General features: G+C 46.8%; 1 protein-coding gene and 1 pseudogene across 1 annotated transcript in view; both read right to left on the minus strand.

The window, feature by feature from the left end:
- Positions 1-19,209, minus strand: part of DRC11 (dynein regulatory complex subunit 11) — a 136,211-nt gene that overhangs the window by 22,144 nt on the left and 94,858 nt on the right. The window contains exons 14-15 of the mRNA XM_019740868.3: positions 12,692-12,799; positions 8,483-8,682 (exon numbers count right to left, since the gene is read on the minus strand). Coding sequence (XP_019596427.3) covers positions 8,483-8,682; positions 12,692-12,799 — 308 coding nt within the window. The remainder of the gene's footprint in view (positions 1-8,482; positions 8,683-12,691; positions 12,800-19,209) is intronic.
- On the minus strand, positions 16,793-18,356 carry LOC109452145 (large ribosomal subunit protein eL19 pseudogene; annotated as a pseudogene).

A 19,209-nucleotide genomic window follows, 5' to 3' on the forward strand; every position in this document is an offset into this window, starting at 1 on the left:
CTGCTTTGGCACACACAGGGCTGTTTGCAGGACTTTGGTGGTCACGTGGTTGGGAAGGGCTCAGTTATTATCGAATGAAACACACAATCCCAGGCGACTTCTTTGACGATCACAACACAGGAAACAGCCCTTTGCAAAGTGCCTTGACGTCACAAACTACCACCCTCACCTGCCACGTGCCACGTGCTGTGCCAAGCACATACCACACCTTCTCCCCTTTCACAGATGAGGTCACGGAGGCAGAGAGGGGGGAAGTAACATGCCCACCAGCACCAAGAAGTGATGGAGTCGGGAGTGAGACCCAGGTCTGCCCTGCACCCGCAGGCGTACCCTGTAACCAGGCCGCACACTGCCATGTTACCAAGGTAGACAAGATGACTGCTCGCCAGCACCTCGTCCCCCTGACCCGTACCCTGCTCTGTCACCTTTCATTCCGGCAGGATGAACTCTAAAATCATCATTGTCTTGTCCTTCTGAGAGGCAGTGTCTCACCTTCCTTAGTGGAGGGCTGGGTGAGGACACCTGGTGACCTTGCTCAGTTCCACACAGAGAAGAGAGGAACTGGACCCTCCCTGGCGGAAAGCCTCTCCCCCCAAGAAGGACCGAAGGAACTGAGGAGGACGTTTTCCGCCTTCTTCCCGAATCAACCAGGCTTAGATGAAGAATGCTTTGGGCACGTGAGTGGTCATTGCCTTGTAATGATGCCAGATGTGACACTGCTGGGACATGTTTTTACACGTGTCACCAACCTGCCCTCCTGCAGGTTGTTAACACTCTCCAGCCATAAAAAAGTGGATCTATTTTTCCATTCTTCTCCTCGACGACTATGAACAAAAAACTCTGCCAATTTGTTGATGAAAAATGGTATCCTTTGCTCTTTTAGGTTTTCATTTAGCAATGAAAAGGCTTCATTTAAATTACCCACAGATAGTTTGAGGTCATGGGCAATTAAATGTAATTAATTCAAATTGAACTTTTCAGAAGGTACGTGGGACAGTTTACTTCAACTGCCAGTAGAGGGCTCTTCAGTCCTATCAAATGTCACTACAGGTTTCAATTTTGTGTCAATTCTGGAATAAAGACGAATTTCTACCAAAACGTGCTTTTTCAGATTCTGGGAAGCTCTGTCAAACAATCAAAGACTTCTCCACCCATGGAAGTTTTATGAATTTGATCTTTTGTACTCTCCAAAGAAACGCTGTCGAACACTCCCCATCAGAATTAGATCCCCTTGGGTTAGGGTATAAAGGCTCAGCAATGAAAACCTGTTTGTGTTTGGCTAGTAAGATCTGCCCAAACGACCTCTGGAAGTTCTTTCTGAAAGGGCCCTATTTTGCTTGCCATAGAGAACCCAGGAAAAAACTAGCTGCTTTTTTCAGTAGTTGTGTCTCAGTTTACCAAACTGAAAAGGACCATCCATCTGTTTGGATCCATCCATTATCCATCCGTCCGTCTGTCCGTCCGTCCATCGTCCATCCAGCCATCCTCCATCCCACACATATTTGCTGAGCATCTGTGATGTGTCAGGCTCCCTGGTGTGAGGCAGGGGGATTTTGAGAGTGGAGAGACATAGTCGCTGCCTGCAGAGTGTGGGGCTTCCTGTGTCTGAGTGGGAGGCGCGGTCACGCTGCGGAGGAGGTGCAGGGGTGTGGGCTATTGCTGGGGTGCGGGGGGCTTACTTTCCTGGACTATAGTCACTGGGATCCTGTTTAAATATGTAACATGTGGAGACATTTTAGTCTGTACTTCCACTATTTTAAAATGATATTTTAAATTTCTATTTCCTTGCATTATCTTTTCTGAGACTGTTGTGGAAGTTACTTCAAGTCCTGACTGGGTGTTAGTTGGGATAAACCACAAATGACTAAGAGCCAGGAGCCCCGACTCTGTATGGAAAGGAAGGTAAATTGAGGCAGAGGAGAGGAGCAGAAGGGGGCTGGGGTGCAGGTGCAGTTGGTGGACTGACAGGTGTTGGAGGGAACCAGCACTAGTAACAGAAACACACGGATACTATTACTGTACTCAAGGGGAAGGTGTCTGCAAAGTGACAGGCGCAGGCTTACAAAGCACTGAGCTTCGCTCCGAAAGCCCTTCTCTTCCCCAGCCCACCCCCCACCACACTTGGGCCACACTGCACCAACCGCGCCCCCTTTGGGAAGCACAGGGGCAATGCCTGGGTGCAAGGCCATACTTAACCTGCACGGGGCACGTCAGCCACACTGAAGGCCTCCCTCCACGAAGTGTTTCCAAGTTGGTTAAACATTCGTTAACTCCTGTGGCATTGACCCTGGTCCCAGGCGCGTCCCTACTTCCCCAGCACAGCACAACAGCGGATGCACTCCGCATTTCTGGTGATTGATGGCCCACAGAGTGCTTTCACATCCCTTCCTGACAGACAGGGCCTGACCCACCCACCGCCTGGGGCTCTCCTCCCTGCAGAGCCCACCTGTCTCAGTGGGGGTGTGAACACCGTATGGCTGCTCAATTCTGCTGTGAGCCTAAACCCACTCTAAAATATAGGCTGTATTATTAAAAAAAAAAAAAAAAGGTTTTGATGTCTATTGTGTGCTCCCTTCGTCGACCTGAAACTGTCTCCATGACACAGTGGAAGGTGACCTGGCTTTCTGACAGCATGCCCACTCAGGACTTGTGGTCACCAGACTCTACCTTCCTTTACTTTCACGCCTGAGGCTGCACTCAAGTGGATAAAGCCTGCTACTCTCTCCTGCTCCCCCTCCTCTCCCCTCCGCTCCCCTCCCTGTTTCTCTCCCCTCCTCTCCTGTCCCTTCTCCCCTCCTCTTCCCTCCCTTCTGCCTCTTCCCTCCCCTCCTCTCCTTTTTCTTCTTCCCTCCCCTCCCCTCCCTTCTCCTGCTCTCCCGTCCCTTCACCTCCCCTCTGCCCTCTGCTCCCTCCCCCTCTCTCTCACTACAGCAGCTCTGTTTTTTGGGTCAGGTGTTTGTCTTTGCTTTATCCTTATTGAATTTCACCTTGTAAGGTGACACTAATGTATTAATTACATTATTATACATCTTTTTTTATTTATTATTTTTTATTATTATTTTTTTTTAATCACCCATGAGTAGCAACACTGTTTTTTTTTGGGTTATGAGCCAGGAGTAGGAGTATGCGCTACAGAAACATAATTGGCTGTGCTCCCCGTGCCTGACTCCTGGCCCCGCTGTTGACACTAGCACATCTGGGCAAGATCCCTTGGCAGGCTACCATGGGCCATTGGCCGTGAGCCCAGTGCAGGGCCCCAGGTGGGTGGCACCAAGGTAGGACCTAAGTCACGGCCTCCCTTTGTCCAGAATCACAGGCCAGTATGGCCTATAGCTGACACTGGCTGGGCAGCCCCCTTAGTGTGTTCTCCCAGGCCTCACTCCAGTTCTAGCCCTCAGTGGCCAGACTATGTGCACAGAAAGAAAGGGCAGATGCAAGGAACACAGGGGCAGAGAGAACATGCCTTCCGAGACTCAGAGCACAGGGTCAGAAATTGTCTGCCCTGGGGGCGGCTGGATGGCTCAGTCGGTCAGAGCACGAGCTCTCAACAACAAGGTTGCCGGTTCAATTCCCACGTGGGATGGTGGGCTGTGCCCCCTGCAACTGAAGATTGAGAATGGCAACTAGACTTGGAGCTGAGCTGCGCCCTCCACAACTAGATTGAAGGACAATGACTTGGAGCTGATGGGCCCTGGAGAAACACACTGTTCCCTAATAAAATTAAAAAAAAAAAAAGAAATTGTCTGCTCTGGCCTCTGTTCCTGGGCTCCCCCTGGCCTTCTCATGGGAGGTCTGGAGGGTCAGGGGAGGACAGCTCAGGAAGAAGTGGGGTCCTGCCAAGTGAGCCCGCAGAACTCAGGACCTTCCAGCTCCTGCACCTCCTCATGCTGAAATGAAATGCCCAAGCTGACACGTAGACCCAGGGAGGCAGCCTGCACTGCCTTGGAGGCCAGCTGGGGGCTAGCGGGCTGCTTTAGAGACAGACTGAGGCTTAAATCAGATGCCAGCCCCTTAGTTCATTTGTATTTTTTGGTCAAATTAAGTACCCTGAGCCTCAGTCTTCTTGTTTGTAAACAGAGACACTAATTCCTGCCTCATCAGGAAAGTGTGTGTGGAACTCCTCAGCATGGGCTGGACTCGGCCAGAGGTCAAGGAGAGTCCTTCCTGCTCGTCTGTCCCTGATTTACTGTCATGCAAACCTGAGGAGGCCGGGGCCTGTGGTGTGTGGTGACTTTCTGTCCATGAAATATGTATTCAACATTAATCATTTATCCTATTTCTTAATGGGTTAGATGACTATACTTCTAACAGTTCCTCTCTAAAGAGAAGTACAATCTTTTCCACATAGAGCTGCAGTAGAAAGGAGAGTTTTAAATAATAGTTGTTTACTTGTACAGTAAATGTGTACATTTCTTAAATGTGTACAGTAAATATTTCTTAAAGGAGCCTCCCTCAGCCAGATTGTTATTCCATTAAAGTTATTGTATGTAAATAAAGGAACCCTCCAGAGACAATGATAAAATGGATTTGAATTTGCGGTTGTGAAACAAATCAGAAACTCGTCTTGCCTAGTGTGTTTTCACGGATGCAGGGTGCTGGGGGTGAAGCAATACCACCAGCTCGAACTTAGGAGCAGTTCCCTGACTGTCGCAATATTTACTCTCTGGAGATTAACTCAGTAATAGGAATTTTGTACGAGACGAGGAGTAATCAGGCCTTCTGTTATTCACCTTCTCCAGCAAACGCCACACTCTAGCCTCAGCCCCGTTGTATAGCTTATGTAACACAGGAACGCATGCTGCCTTCCTGCCACAGATCTAACATCCCGCATTCCTTTGGTTAATTAAAAGCAAATACTTCTTTGCAATGCAGATAACTGCTCTGTCTGTCACTCACACTGGGGCACAGTGGCATCACTGAACACAATTTTTAATTGAATGACTCCCACTCCTGGGCCTCTGGGTCTTTCATTAATCAGTTATTTACACAGTAAGGGTGAAGTTGAATGAGGTGTGTGTCAGGCACTTTGCCATGGAGTAGCCTTGGTGAGTAAATGTGCTGTTCCACATTTTGGTAATCTGATACCTGGCAATCTGACACCACGTAATGTCAGTTTGCAATGATTCTCATAAATGCAAGGATAGCTTATCTGATATCAAGAAAATACCTCTTAGCAGCAGAAACAAATAATTTCCCGGTCATGTCGTGGGCTCTGTCCCATAACCACACCAGAAGCACTGAGCCATTTGGTGAGTGGGAGAAGACAGGTTTAATTCAGCCCAACTTCAGGAAGAGCTGGATAATGTAGGTATCCAGCTCTGGACACAGGCTGGGAGGGCTCACATCGCAGCATTGCAACCCAGGAAAACGACTTAAATGCTTTGTGCCTCACAAAATGGAATAACATCTTTAAAGGGCTGAAGGAAACATATGTCAACCAATAATTCTATATCCAGCAAAACTGTCCTTCAAAAAATGGAGGGCCTGTAAAGACATTTTGAAATAAATAAAATGAAAGCTAAGAAAATTTGCTGCCAGCAGACCTGCACTAAAATAAATATGAAAGGATGTTCTTCAGCTAAAAGAGAAATGACACCAAGTGGAAAGTTGGATCAACAGAAAGGAATAAAGAATAGTGAAAATGGAAAATGTGTGACTAAGAGTAAAATGCAAATTTCTCCCCTCTTAAAGTCTTTAAAAGACAAACTATTATTTAATGCAAAAGTAATAACACTCTATTGTGCTGTTTGTAGCATTTTTAGATGTAAAATGTATGATAAAACCATAAAGGAGAAGGGGTAATACTTGGATTATATTGCTGTAAGTTTCACATTTTATGTCAAATAGTACAATATTAACCCTATGTACACTGTGATAAACTAAAAATGACTATTGTAATCTGAAGAGCAATCACTAAAAACTAAGAAAGAGGCATTGCTAAAAAAATAGAGGAATTCAGATAAAACACTAAAAAAGTACTGAGTTAACCCAAAAGAAGACAGGAAAGGAGGAAAAGAAGGAAAAAAAGGAAATGGGACAAATAGAGAACAAACAGCAAATGGCAGCCCTAACTCAACCATATGATTAACTGCATTTAATGTAAACAAAGCAAACGCTCCAATTAAGTGGCATATTTGTCAGATTGAATAAGAAAGCAAGACTCAACTATGTCCCATCTACAACCGTGTTTCCCTGAAAATAAGACCTAGCTGGACCATCAGCTCTAATGCATCTTTTGGAGCAAAACTTAATATAAGACCCAGTCTTATTTTAATATAATATAAAACCAGGTCTAATATAATATAATATAATAATATAATATAATATATAATATAATACTGGGTCTTATGTTAATTTTTGCTCCAAAAGATGCATTAGAGCTGATTGTCTGGCTAGGTCTTATTTTCGGGGAAACATGGAAGAAATGCACTTTCACTACAAAGACATAGAAAGTCACAGTCGGAAGGAAGCTGACGTGGCTCTAATCATAGAAGGTTAGGTAGACTTCAAGACAAAAAGGGACATTTGCTAGTGACAAAACCACCCTCTAGGAAGATGTAACATCCTACATGTGACGCCTCTCGCAACAGGGCTTCAACACATGAGGAGCAAAACTGACACAACTAATAGGAGAAACATAAAATTCCACAATCCCGGTTGGAGTTTTAACATTGTCTTTGAGCAGTTGATAGGACAAGTAAACAAAGAAAAATGAAACAATGAAAAAACCAAGTCCCAGAAGGTGAGACAACGTTTGCAATTCACACGTCCGACAAAGAAGCTGCATCCAGAATTCATGAAGAACCCTTGTAACCCCAAGACCAACAGTCCAGTGAAAACTAGGCAAATGACTGGAACAGACACTAAGAAAGAAAAGTCATGCAAGGGACCAAAAAGCACATGAAAATGGTGGTTACACAGTTGTGTGCATTTTTCAAAAGCTCACACTTAAAATATGTACTTAAGATCTGTGCATGTCATTGTATATATTTTTTTGCCTTAATAAAAATGGTGCAGGAAGATAAAGAAGAGAAGAACCCAGGTTTGGATCCCAGCTCAGCCACTTGACCTTGGTGGCCTTGGGCAAGTTGCTTAACCTCTAGAGCCCGTTTCTTTCTCTGTTTGTTGGGATGACGATGAACCCTTCACCTGGCTGTCGGGAAAGTTCAATGTCACAACAGAAGGTTGTGGATTACTGGGTCCTTGTGAAATACTCTGTTAAATAGATTAATGGCCTTTTTTATTCCCTACCCACCTTCCTCTGCTCCCACCTCCTAGCTCTTCAAAAGTCTCTCTCCATGGATTCCTTCAGGACAAGCAAGGGAGACAAGGCGAGCTGGCAATGTCCTACCTCACCGCAGTGTTGGGGTCATGTGGTTCGGGGAAGGAACCCCACCGCCCTCCTTTGTCATTGTGGCTGTTAGGATGGTGCGAGAAAGGAGCGATTCCTTTGAGCAACTGTGTATGACAAGCTGGTCCCGTGCTTTAGAGCCCGCGAAAGGAGACACAGCGCTGGGATCTGCTGCCAACAGTCCTTGCTACATGGACGCTTTGACGTAGTCGAGGCTGGCTTACCTGGCATTCTAGCAACTAAATGTGAACCGGACAGCATAACGCCAACCCCAAGGTGCTCGGCCAAATAAAAATGAAATCCTGTGGTTTTGATATTACATAGAAATATTCTGTATCAAAATGATTTAAAAGTTGGTCACCCTTGTATATTGTGTCTGTCTATCTATCTATCTATCTATCTATCTATCTATCTATCTATCTATCTATCTATCTCCTATCTATCACCATCATCATTTATATCTAAACTGTATCAGAGAATCACTGATTTTTGGGCTGACAGATCGCCTCAGTATCACTTGCGCTGACTCGTTCATTTTTGGGGATGATAGAACAAAGACCCAGGGAGATGAGGGCTTATCTGAGATCACAGAGCTGGGTGGTGAATGGGTCTTTTAGGAACCCTGCCCTCTGGACCGGCGATAAAATGAGCGTTTGCATCACCGCAGTTGGCTTAACTTCCTGGGGTTCTCCCTATGACCTGTGTGAGGAGCTGGTGTGCAGAGGGACCACAGCTCGGCAACGCACACCTCGTGAGCCTATCTATTCCCCAGTGCAAATGTCTGATGCTGTTAGTGAAGGGAGGTGGGCGGAAAAGAAGACACTGTGGATTGAGTTTCCAACGAGATGTGCGAGCATTTCAGAAAGGCTTCCTGTGGCACAAGGAGGCTGGTGTGCATGGCACAGTGTTTATGCAAAGACAGAAGCTATTTCGAATCACGCGATGCTCAGCCAGATGCAGTGACTAAAAATGTGCAGGAGGACGCAACGGGGACGTCGAAGAGGGATGCTCGTGCCAGCCTAGGAAGTTACCCACCAGGGCCTGTGCTCGCTGGCTTAAGAAGATGAACTACAGGACATGAAAATGGAACCTGAAAGGGAGGAGAACGGCCCCAGGAACCATCATAACTACCTTGAGGACCACATGTAGCATCATTTGGAGGCCGCTTTTGCCCGGGTACTTCCCGGCGATGTTAGCCGCGGACAAGTCGAAGAGGTTGGCGCCCGTTTCGGTGCAGATGGCATGGACCAGCATTTTCTTCCCGACCCCCGACGGCCCGGCCAGCAGCAGGGACCTCACCAAAGGGGCTTTCTCGTGCACTGCTGCGGAACCTGAAAAAGCCAGAGGCAGCGGCTCTTAGACTAGGATTCCTCAGGGCCACGACTCCACCGCGTGACCCCCGTTTCTGCAACAGTGATGAATGCGTCGGGAGCACTTTTAGCCAGAAGCACGCCTCTCGGCTCCGCTGGCTCTGCGACACTTTGATTTGTAGGTCAGGGCTTGTGGTGGAGCCAGAGGGTCTCCTTGGGTGTTCAACACGTTGCTTCTCCTCCACCCCTCACCCTGGAATTTTCCCCAAACTCATAATTTTAAAGAACATTCCTGCAATAACTTACCTCTGGCATATTTTGGGAGGAGAGATGGGATTTGTCTGCTTGTCAGCAGCAGCATTACATCGTTTGGAAGCTTGAGAAGAGAATGTGGAGGTGGGTGGGAAGGAGGGCTGAGAAGTGTCCTTTAGCGATTCTTAGGAAAGGAAGGGAAAAGCCAAGATCTGTGGCAGGCGCGGCACTTCCCTCCTCTGCCCTCTTTCCAGCTGTCAGTAGGGCAGAGTCAACCTGACACTTGCTAATGAAGTGACTCAGAGGTCCATCGTCCTGCTCACTGTCACTCATTGTCCATCTCCTTGGAGCCCAGATGGCGACTTGGGCTCTGGCGTCTTCCATTGTCCTGAACACAAGTGGAGCATAGGGTGGGGCTAAGTAATTCTATACAAAGTTGGCGGAATTAAGTCCTGGGAGGTGCTGTGATCAGAACATCCTCGAGCACGTTGGTTTGCTTTTGGTCAACGCCTGGGCGCTTCCTGAGCAGCTGTGACTACATCACGATGACAGTGAGTGCTGTGCTCGTCTTCTTTTCTTTCTTGTGTAATTGAGAAGATATTGGGAATTTACCAAATAATCAGGAACAGTTTTCATGGTTACCTAACGTATTCCACATAAACGTGTAACACAGTTTGGAGCAAGTTCTCTTTCAAAGGAAATGAAATCCTGTGGTGAGTGCGGGATAAAGGAGACCCTATTTGTCATGACAGGAGAGCGCCGCCATTCAGTGGGTCTCCTAGTCAATACCTGGGTCCCGAGCGAGGGCTGCTCTGTCCCTGGCCCTGCTCGGGGGCCATCAGGGCTCCAATGTGAAGAGTCAGGAATTGCTGTAAGGAGTTTGTGGCAGGAGAGGACCTAACCCTGAGTGGGTATCACTAGAATGGGAGGCAAATAGTGCTAAGACCCATGAGCCACAGAGTTCAGAGAAGAAACTAAATCCAACTTGGGGCTCAGTGGGGGGGCGGTGAGGTGGGGGTGGTCCAGGTTGGACTTCCCATAGGCGGCAGCCTTGGAGCTGGCCTCTGAAGAGCAGGCAGAGTTGGAACATGCCATGAAGGGGACTTCTGAGAAGGTTCCAAGTGAGGAGGGCACAGTGACGGCTGGCCTGGTGTGGGGCATCAGGCAGGGGTCCTGGGGGAGTGGCAGGTAATGCTGACTGGCAGCGGACAGCGAGGAGGTGGGGAGGGAGACTAACATCAGCTGTAGGGGTCCCTGGAAGGAGGTCGGGGTTGCAGATTTGCCCAAGGTGCTGACTGAAGCCAGGAGGTGGGGAGAGGTCCCTGAGAAGGGTGGAGGGAGGCGAGGACAGACAGAATCAGGGGAGGGGGTAGCAGAAGGGAGGGGCCAAGGGTGGGGGAGACCCAGGAGGAGGTGTGCGTTTACTCCAGGGCAGTGATTTTCCAGAAAGAAGGCGGCGGTCACCAACGTTGCTCAGAGATGTAAAGAGGGTGGTCTGGGAAGGTGTCTGCACCCGGGGCCTCTCTGACCTCTGGACAGCTGGTGGGGGAGGGGCAAGGGCGCTGATGGGGACACACCCGCCACAGTGTCCATGGCTCTTCCTGCCCGTCTCAACTTCCAGTGGCAGTTTTAAAAAAATATGTAGAATGACTAAGAGAGTAAATTTCCAGGCTTTTCAATTTTCGGAGGATTAGCGTCACAAGGAGGTCCCTGTCCTAAGCCCAGCTCTGCCCCTTCCTAACCTTGGACTCTGAAAGGCTTACTCATCTGGAAAAGCGGGTTCAAGGTCCACCTGATGGGTTCTGCTGGGAAACGAAACAATTTACGTAAAACTCCCTGCAAGCTGTTTCTGCTTCGTAAATGCCCTCCTCCCTTCCTTTTCTCCCTCCAGGGCTCCGGGGCACAGGAGCATTTCCGGGAAGGAGAGTGGACGCTGACCAGATGCTTCCTGGGCATTCCGCTATCATCCAGGGCGTCCTGAAAGCTCAGACCTTGTCCTTGGAGCCCAGGCTAAGGCCAACGGAGACTGTGTCACCTGGCTGGGGTGGAGAGTGGCCTTGACGTGTCCTCAGTGCCCTCTGCCCAGTGGACCAGTTGGTTAGTCCTGGCAGTGGTGACCTGAACAATCGGGGCCAAGAAACACATTCTTTTCTGTAATGTATGAAATTTAAATGATTTCTCTGTCCGTCTTGGTTGTGCATTGCAAACATGCACACTGGTCATGAAAACAAACGCCTGCCTGCTCTGGGGCCTGGGGAGGTCAGCAGCCCAAAGGGACTTGGGGTTCCTCGTTGACAAAAGGAGGGTCCAGGCCGGGTGCTTCTTGAGCACCCTTCTCCTGATGCCTTCAAGCAGCTTGGAAAACGACATACATCACCTTCTATCCATGTGCCCAGGAGGCAAACACACCACACCCTGACTTGTTAGGCGTTTCCTCGTTTCCTTAGAAACGTGTCAGCTCCTGCTCTTCTCAGCTCCATTGCCTTCTGTTAGTTACACTGTGACGACATCTGAGGAGCCAATCTATTCATTTTGTAATTTACACGGACCCAGAGATATTATGTATTTCTTGTGTTGATCCCAAATTATGTGGAGCCCCAGAGTACTAGCTATTTGTTTATGTTCTCTGTATACTGTGTTTTTCCGAAAATAAGACCTACCTGGACCACCAGCTCTAATGCGTCTTTTGGAGCAAAAATTAATATAAGACCCGGTCTTATATTATCTTATGTAAGACTGTGTCCTATATTATCTTATATAAGACCCGGTCTATATTATATTAAAATAAGACCGGGTCTTATAAATTTTTGCTCCAAAAGACATATTAGAGCTGATGGTCCGGCTAGGTCTTATTTTCAGGGAAACACAGTATATTATTTATGTCAACCCCAAGTTTACTACTTCTTTACTTACTACCTCAATTTACTAAGAGAGGAATGGACTAATTCTTGTTAGTCGGTCAAGTACTTACTTAACACGTTGCGTACGGATCACGAGAATCTTCACGAGGGATTTAAACCCTGCCGTACACAACGTGTTAAGTCCAAGTAGAAGAATATTCTAAGTGTCCAAACTCTTCCTATCTCATTGTGAAGCAAATTAAACAAGGAGGGATATCTATTTCAGAACTGTTGTCAGAGCACAGGCTGGCTGGAGTTCCCTCCTCTGCCTCCGCTGACACAGGTCAGACATATTAAAGTCACAAAAAATAAAAGCAAGAGTGAGTGAGAGGAGCAGCTGTCTCTGTCAGAGAGCCTGCCTCTCCAGCACCTCTCAGCATACCGCAGAGCTCCAGTCCCAGCGTCTGAAAGGTCGAGACTGAATCTCATTTGGCAGTTAAAAGTGGACTTCAGTGAAAACCGCACAGCCTCGATTCCTTCGATGCATGAAACACACGATCACTGACTCCCAAAGGGCGGGTTCGTTTAAGGACCTAGTAGCAGAAGCCTGTGTGTAAGAGGCAAGATGCGACCTTAGCTCTTTGTCTAATCTGGGAAATTTTAATTGCAGGTGCCCCTTGGGCTGTTATCTCTTCAGATGATTGTCGACAGAAACTTCCGCCAAGAATGTGAAGCAGGCGCTCAGAGGTGCTCCCGGGGGAGTGCCTTTCGGGGTGCTCTGGGGTTCGCTATGGCCAGCAAACTAGCTTCACTCAAAATTCCTGGTGGGAAGAGTTAAGCCTCAGTGCATGCTGACGACACAGGAAGACACTGTCAAAGCAGCCGGTGGAGCACCCCTCATTCTAGAAAAGGCACAGCAGGGCACATGAAGCCTTTACCTAGTGGCAAGATCCCGTACAGGGCGATGAGCTGTCTGACATCCAGCAGGGAAGGCATGGGTTCTATGGCTACCTGGCGAAGAGTGGTTCCCAGGTAGCTGTACTCACCTGGGAGAAAGGAAACAGAGGACAAATGAGTGGGAAACTATGTTGGTCTGAGCTGCATGATTTTGGCACTTGCAAATTTAACACAGAATGAATTAAACATTTCTGAGCAAATATAGTGGCATGAGGAGGGTCAGAAGAAGAACACATCTTTCCTCAGAGAAAGGCTTGAAGAACAACTGCAGTCACGAAAGTACTGCTGTGCTGGTGCAGCAAGTGGGCTGAGTGTGGTAAGTAGTAAGTACAGTAAGTACGTACTGTAGTAAGTGTGCTGAGAAGCATACGAACCCCATCGTGGTTCTGAAAACACCCTTTGAATATTGCGTGTGTGAAGTGGGCCAACATTCTGAAATGAGGGACATACAGATAAGACTCCAAGACAGAAGTTTTCTGTTGAATTTGTATTCCAAGAGATTCTGTCTAACATTTACACAAACTTCAAAAATAAAGGATTTAAGCTCGTGATGTGATATCTGCATTGGAGTGGTGTAAAGCTGAACCTAAATGCAGTCATTGGAAAGGACGGATATGAGTCTAATTTAGGATAAATAGAAGCTTCTCTTTTTGAGGGTCATATTCATTTACATTTTTATCATTTTTAAAGGATCACCAAAGGAGTAATACGGAAATAAATCTTTGCAGGTTTAATTAGAAGGCATCAAAGGGCTTAATTGTAACTAGTCATAAATCTGAAGGGTTATTTTCTAACTAATTTAGATAAGGTCACCACGAAAATTAGTTTGGCTGTCTCCATTTGTCAAGAGGAGGGACCTTTCCGTGCTCATAAGGTTCTCTCTTTTTTTCTACCTGATTCTGGAGTAAAAATATTTAATGATCGTTTATTTTTTCCCTGACTCTTTCTTCCTATAACAAGTATGGAGCTTGCCGAGCTTTTGATGCTATATTTGTACGACAAATACATTTATGTGTGTACAAAAATACTGCAAAAAAATACACATGTGTATGTGTATGACATACTGAAAATATTGAAAGCTTTAAAGCATTTTGAAATGCGAAGAAAACGAATTAAAACCCAGGTACGATGACTGTTCCGTTGTGGAGGGCGGCCTTTCAAAGCCTCCACGTGAAAAAGGCCGTCCTTGGCAAGGGCAGTGGGTACTGGTGGGGAGAATGACAGATAATGACAGCTTCTGCTATGGCTTCCAACCCCCACGCTTTTTAATGAGCAGGTAATAAATAGAACAGTGGTTAATTTCGCCTTCACTGAGAGTAGGAAGAGGTCCTGTAGACACCGTTAAATCCAGCGCTTATTGCGGTAAACATGACATTAGAGGTGATGTGAAAGTGATTCCCGTTTCCCTGCTTAAGTAACTCCATATTAATATCCAATGCACTGTATCTGCTGGAACCGAACAGATTTTGTTTACACAAACTAGATTAGGTTGAATTAATGGGTGTCGGTTCCGACGGAGTGAAGGACACAACTAGTCCGGGTTGTTTGCCACGCGACGAGATTCATTCTGAAAGCACGTTACTATGGTTTGTTCCTGCAGAACATGGATGCCACCAGCCTGTTCCATCTACTCGGTCAGAACTCAGAAACTTCAGCATTCCCTGCGCCACCAGCTCTTCCACGAGGGAGGGAAGAGGGACATGGCGGCTGGAAAGGTACTTGAGACAGAGGGTGTGAAAAAGGGCCAGGAGGTCTAGAGCAACGGAAGGAAAAGGAGCAGAGGCGGTGTTATAGGGTGGATGGCGTCCCCTTTAAATCCCTGGGTGAAGTCCTCACCCCCAGCATCTCAGAATGTCACCTTATTTGAAACGAGGGTTGCTGCTGTTAAGCGGAGGTCATCAAGGTGGGTAGTCCTTTAATAAGGGGCCATTTGCACATGCCGAGGACTGCCAACAAACCACCAAGGGACAAGAGGAGGGACGAAATGATGAGGTCAGTGTAGGCCACCGGAGCCTGAGGGCAGCTGGGCGTCCGGGCTGGGAGGACTGATGGGTCCAGGCAGCAGGAGAGAGGAGAGGGCCAGCGGGAAGGAGTTCTGGGGCTGCAGCAAGGGAACAGACGTTGCCTCAGCGCCTGCAGAAGGAGCCAATCCTGCCGACACCTTGACCGTGGACTTTCGGCCTCTAGAGCTGTGAGACAACATTTTTGCAGTGCAAGCCCCTCAGTACGTGGGACTAGTTACAGCGGCCCTCGCCCACTAAAGAGTGAGTATGAAATGGAAGAGAAAGGAACATACAAAGCACAGTTAAAAAATCATAAGAAAAAAAAAATTGAGAAATAAAGGTGGAATCAGCCTCTAAGATTTCCTTCTACCTCACACAGCATTAAAAAGAGATTGCATATAAACAATTTATAAAAAACACTGCTAGCTTCTTAAATAAGTTACTCAAAGAAAAGGGGTGGGAGGACACAGGTGGCCCCAAGAAGAGATGATGCTTGTTGGTCGTCGGGCCTCCCCTCCCCCAGCACAAGGATGTCCCTGGCCCTCCCCCAGGGACTATGACGACTACACATGGCACCGTCTTCTAACTGTGTGGACTGTGGCACATGCGAGATGATTGCAGCCCAGGGGCACTGACTTGTTTATGAGACTTAAGTTGGACACAGGCTGCCTGGCTTCCAGAATGAGTCAACAGAGAGCGGCCCCAGGATACCTTTTTGTCCCATTTATACATTCCCGAGCTCCTGATGTTTTCATACGTAAATACGTAAGTCACACCTTCGAAGGTGAGCTCTTTGGGAACCTGTTGAGTCTTCCCCTCTGTAGGGCAGGCTCTGAAAGCCAAGGAGAATGGGAGACTGACAGTGGCCTGGGTCATGTTCCCCCCAAATGCAGTTACTGGACCATGAGCGGGCTGGATCATTTAGGCGATTGTTAGTTTGTTTTTGGTCTTCCTTTATCTCCCTCTTAAACAGTGGCCAGCCCTCTCGGTGCTTCATGCTTCTGTGACATGGACAGAGAAGGAAGCACATAGAGGCTCAAGAAGTCACAAGCCCTTTACTGGCAAACCCGAGCCCACCCAAGGCCGGGAGAGACCACCACTGCCAGCAACGGCAGGGACAACAGCTAGCTCTGCGCCAAGCACGCCTCACGGGCCCCATCTCCTAACTCATTAAACATTCACAGCAATTTAATGAGGCAGTAGCTCTTCTTTTCCTCACAACTGTGGAAACTGAGGCACAGACATCTTACATAAAGGACAAGCATCCTTCAGAAGGTGGGAAGGAGGAGACTTTTCCCAGCCTGGGAGAGAGAGCTGGTCAGCTGGTCGTTGAGCAGTGGGCGTCAGCCCTGTGCCCTGGAGGCATGCAGGAAGGAGAGCACTAAGAACAGGGCACTTTCCAGAGGCAGGTGGGAACTGTCCAGCCTCCCTCTAGTTAGCTGGTCAGGAAAGGCTCCCCTACTTTGGGAAGGCCACAGTGCCAGGCTGGAGAAGTGTCCCCGCAGCCTCGGGTGGTCTGTGCCAGAATCAGAAATGGGCAGGGGAGCCAGCAATCAATAGTTAAATGACTGCCCAGACATGAAAGCTCTCTTCCAGCTGGCTGCTCCTCTGCATCAGATCTCAAGATGGGGAGCCAAGAATGGGACTGAAGTAGCCTCTGTGTGGCACAGCTCTGCCAAGAGGACCGAACTTCTTAGATTAAGGAAGGGTGAGGAAACATGTGCCAGGAGGAGATTCTATAGACAAGAAAAAAGGAAAAAGAAGGCTGAATAAGGCTTTGAGGACAAACAAAGTTTTCCTACAATCTGTGAGATAAACAGTTACACTCAGGGAAGATTGTCGGCGAGATTAGAGAACACTGACGGTACAAACGCTTAGCACAGGGCAGATGGCACCACTGGGAGAAACTGAGGCCAGTGATGCTGCTACCTGCCAGGGCAGGAGGTGCAGTGACCCTGCCATCACACAGGTGTGTGAAGGTGTGAGTGTGCGTGTGTGCATGCTAATTCAGGAATTTCCAGTTCATATTCAGGATTCTACGTTTTTATTGAACTTTCATATTCCATCTGTCATCTCCATCCTATCCAGGGAGAATATTAGTCTCCAAGGACACAAGGCATCATAGGCTATCATAGAATTTCTCATTTGTTTGATCCCACATTACATTATACACACAATCTTATAACAAAGCCAATGCATTCAATACCACCTACGATAACTAAAAACGGTTAAATTTTCATGTGTGTGTGCTAATTCTTCCTCCCCCATTTTTGATGGTTGTGTTATGTTCACCTTGTCAGAGCACATCCCCATTACCCATTACACTCACTCCCTCGTAGCCCGCACTGAGTTTTAAAAGTAAGTATAGACTGAATGTTCCCACCAGCACTTGTGTTCCAGTCTCTCTGGTCATTTTTGGTTGTCTACATACAGCTCCTTCTTAGTAGATTCTTCAGGAGGGGCTCATGGGGCAAATATCCTGAGTTCCTACATATTTATAAGTTTGTGTCTTGTGTATTTGAAAATAAATCTGGCTGGGCATAAAATCTTTGGATCTTATTTCCTGTCCTTGGGCATTTGAAATATATCATGCCATTTACTTCTGGTATAAAATGTTGCTGTTGAAAAGTGTGATGATATTCTAATTTTTTCCCCATTATAAGCCATTTTTTTTTGTTGCTTAGATGACCATTTTTTGTTGCATAGATGAAAAAAAGGATTTTTTTCCCCCATTACTTTAAAGTCTGGTACTTTTATTAGACTATGTCATGGTGTTGGTCAGTTGGAATTGATGTCCTCAGGTACAGAGAGATCTTTCATTCTGTGGTTTGCATTTCTGTTTTCATGAATAATAGTTCTTAGCATTTGCTCTGTTCCTTTGCTTTGGCTTTCTTTTTCAGGGGCTCCTTTTATTTGTACGTTGGATCTTCTTTGCCTGTCTTTACTATTTGTTACTTTCATTTACATCCATTTTTATGCAGATGAAGGCTATTTTATTGAGCGATCGATCTATGCACTGGAAAATGGCTAGAAGAACTGAGTTTCAGTACAGGCCACTATGTACAGGTAAGCATGGTGGAGCTTTATTTCTTGGTCTCTTCTTCCTTGGACAGACTCTTGATGATTTCCTCCTTCTTGGCCTGGAGCCACTCTTCCCGGTGCTTGTGGCTTCCTTGGACTTAGAACTACCTGGTCATCAAGAAGTTTCTTGTGAGCCTTGTCTGCCTTCAGCTTGTGGATGTGTTCTATGAGAATCGGTTGTTTCTTAACACGTTACCTTTCACTGTCAGACACAGGCTGTGATACATGTGGTCGTCTGTCTTCTTAGGTTCATGGTCTTCTGAGCTGTCGGCGAAGATTTCTCTTCCTCCTCATCCAGGTTACTGTCTCAGGCATTGGAGCGCTGGCAGTACCCTTTTGCTTACCTCTGCCCATATCCCTGCCCTTCCTGTGGGCTGAGGTGTTTTTCTGGCATCGAACTCAGGCTTCCGGGTGACCAGCACGTCTTTAATCAGCTCCCAAATCTGCTGATAGGGGTTGGCATTGGCGATGCCGTTCGTCTCGTTGGGTCCAGCCAGACCTTCTGTGTGCCACAGCGAAGGACACTGGATTCAAACCTTTTCTGAAGTCTGAGCATACTCATGGCTGCAGCCACCATGGTGAAAGGAAAGCCATTTGCATCTTTTTAATCTTGTTCTTTATTTCAGTTTTATTTTAAAAATTTCTGCCTTTCACATTTTATTTCTCTTGAAACATTACTTGTTGACTTCATTCATTATAATTTAGTTTTTTCTAAAATAATTTCTCCCTTTATTTCTAATAGTCCTTGAATTTCTGAGTTTTTCTAATACTATTTGATATATTCTTATGTATCTCCTATAATTTTATTAACATACATTAGCCTGGCTTGAAAGAGTAGGTTTTAGTTAATGTGTGCTTTACACGCGTGCCTTTTTGAGAGGTTAATTTGTTCCTTATTCTTTCTTTTCCTTAGAAACTTTGCATGGACTTTGACCTTGAACTTTTCCATTGCTTAAATTTATGTGAGTTAATATTCCTGTATTTTTAGAAGAAAGTTTGGTTCAGGATAGATTTTAAAATTTCATGGAGCCCCCGCTTAGGTTGTTTTCATATATGTTACAAGTGTGTCGGCTTGTTTTTTCAGATGTCCTGGTTCTGTTCTCCGTCCCCAATTTTTTCTGGATCTTCTCTCTCTTTCATCTCTACTGTCTTTGTCCTGCTCAATTGTAATTCTGGCCCACAGACTTTCTTCTCAGTATAGGTCACTTTTAAGAGTGAAGACAGGTTGGATTCCCGAGTGCCTACATGCCTCCTCATTTTATCCTTGTGCATCCCTGTGCAATTGAAGGGGCCCAGTGTCTCCTGCAGTTAGTACCTCGGCCCGCTGTACTTCCCACTGAGTGCTGACTGCTTATTTTGGAGTTCTTCTGTTCTGTGTTTCCAGTGGCTTGCACGTTGGTATTTGAGGGGAAACT

Source organism: Rhinolophus sinicus, chromosome 17 (assembly GCF_057876585.1).
Source record: "Rhinolophus sinicus isolate RSI-liver-muscle chromosome 17, RSI-T2T, whole genome shotgun sequence".
In the NCBI taxonomy this organism is placed as follows: domain Eukaryota; kingdom Metazoa; phylum Chordata; class Mammalia; order Chiroptera; family Rhinolophidae; genus Rhinolophus; species Rhinolophus sinicus.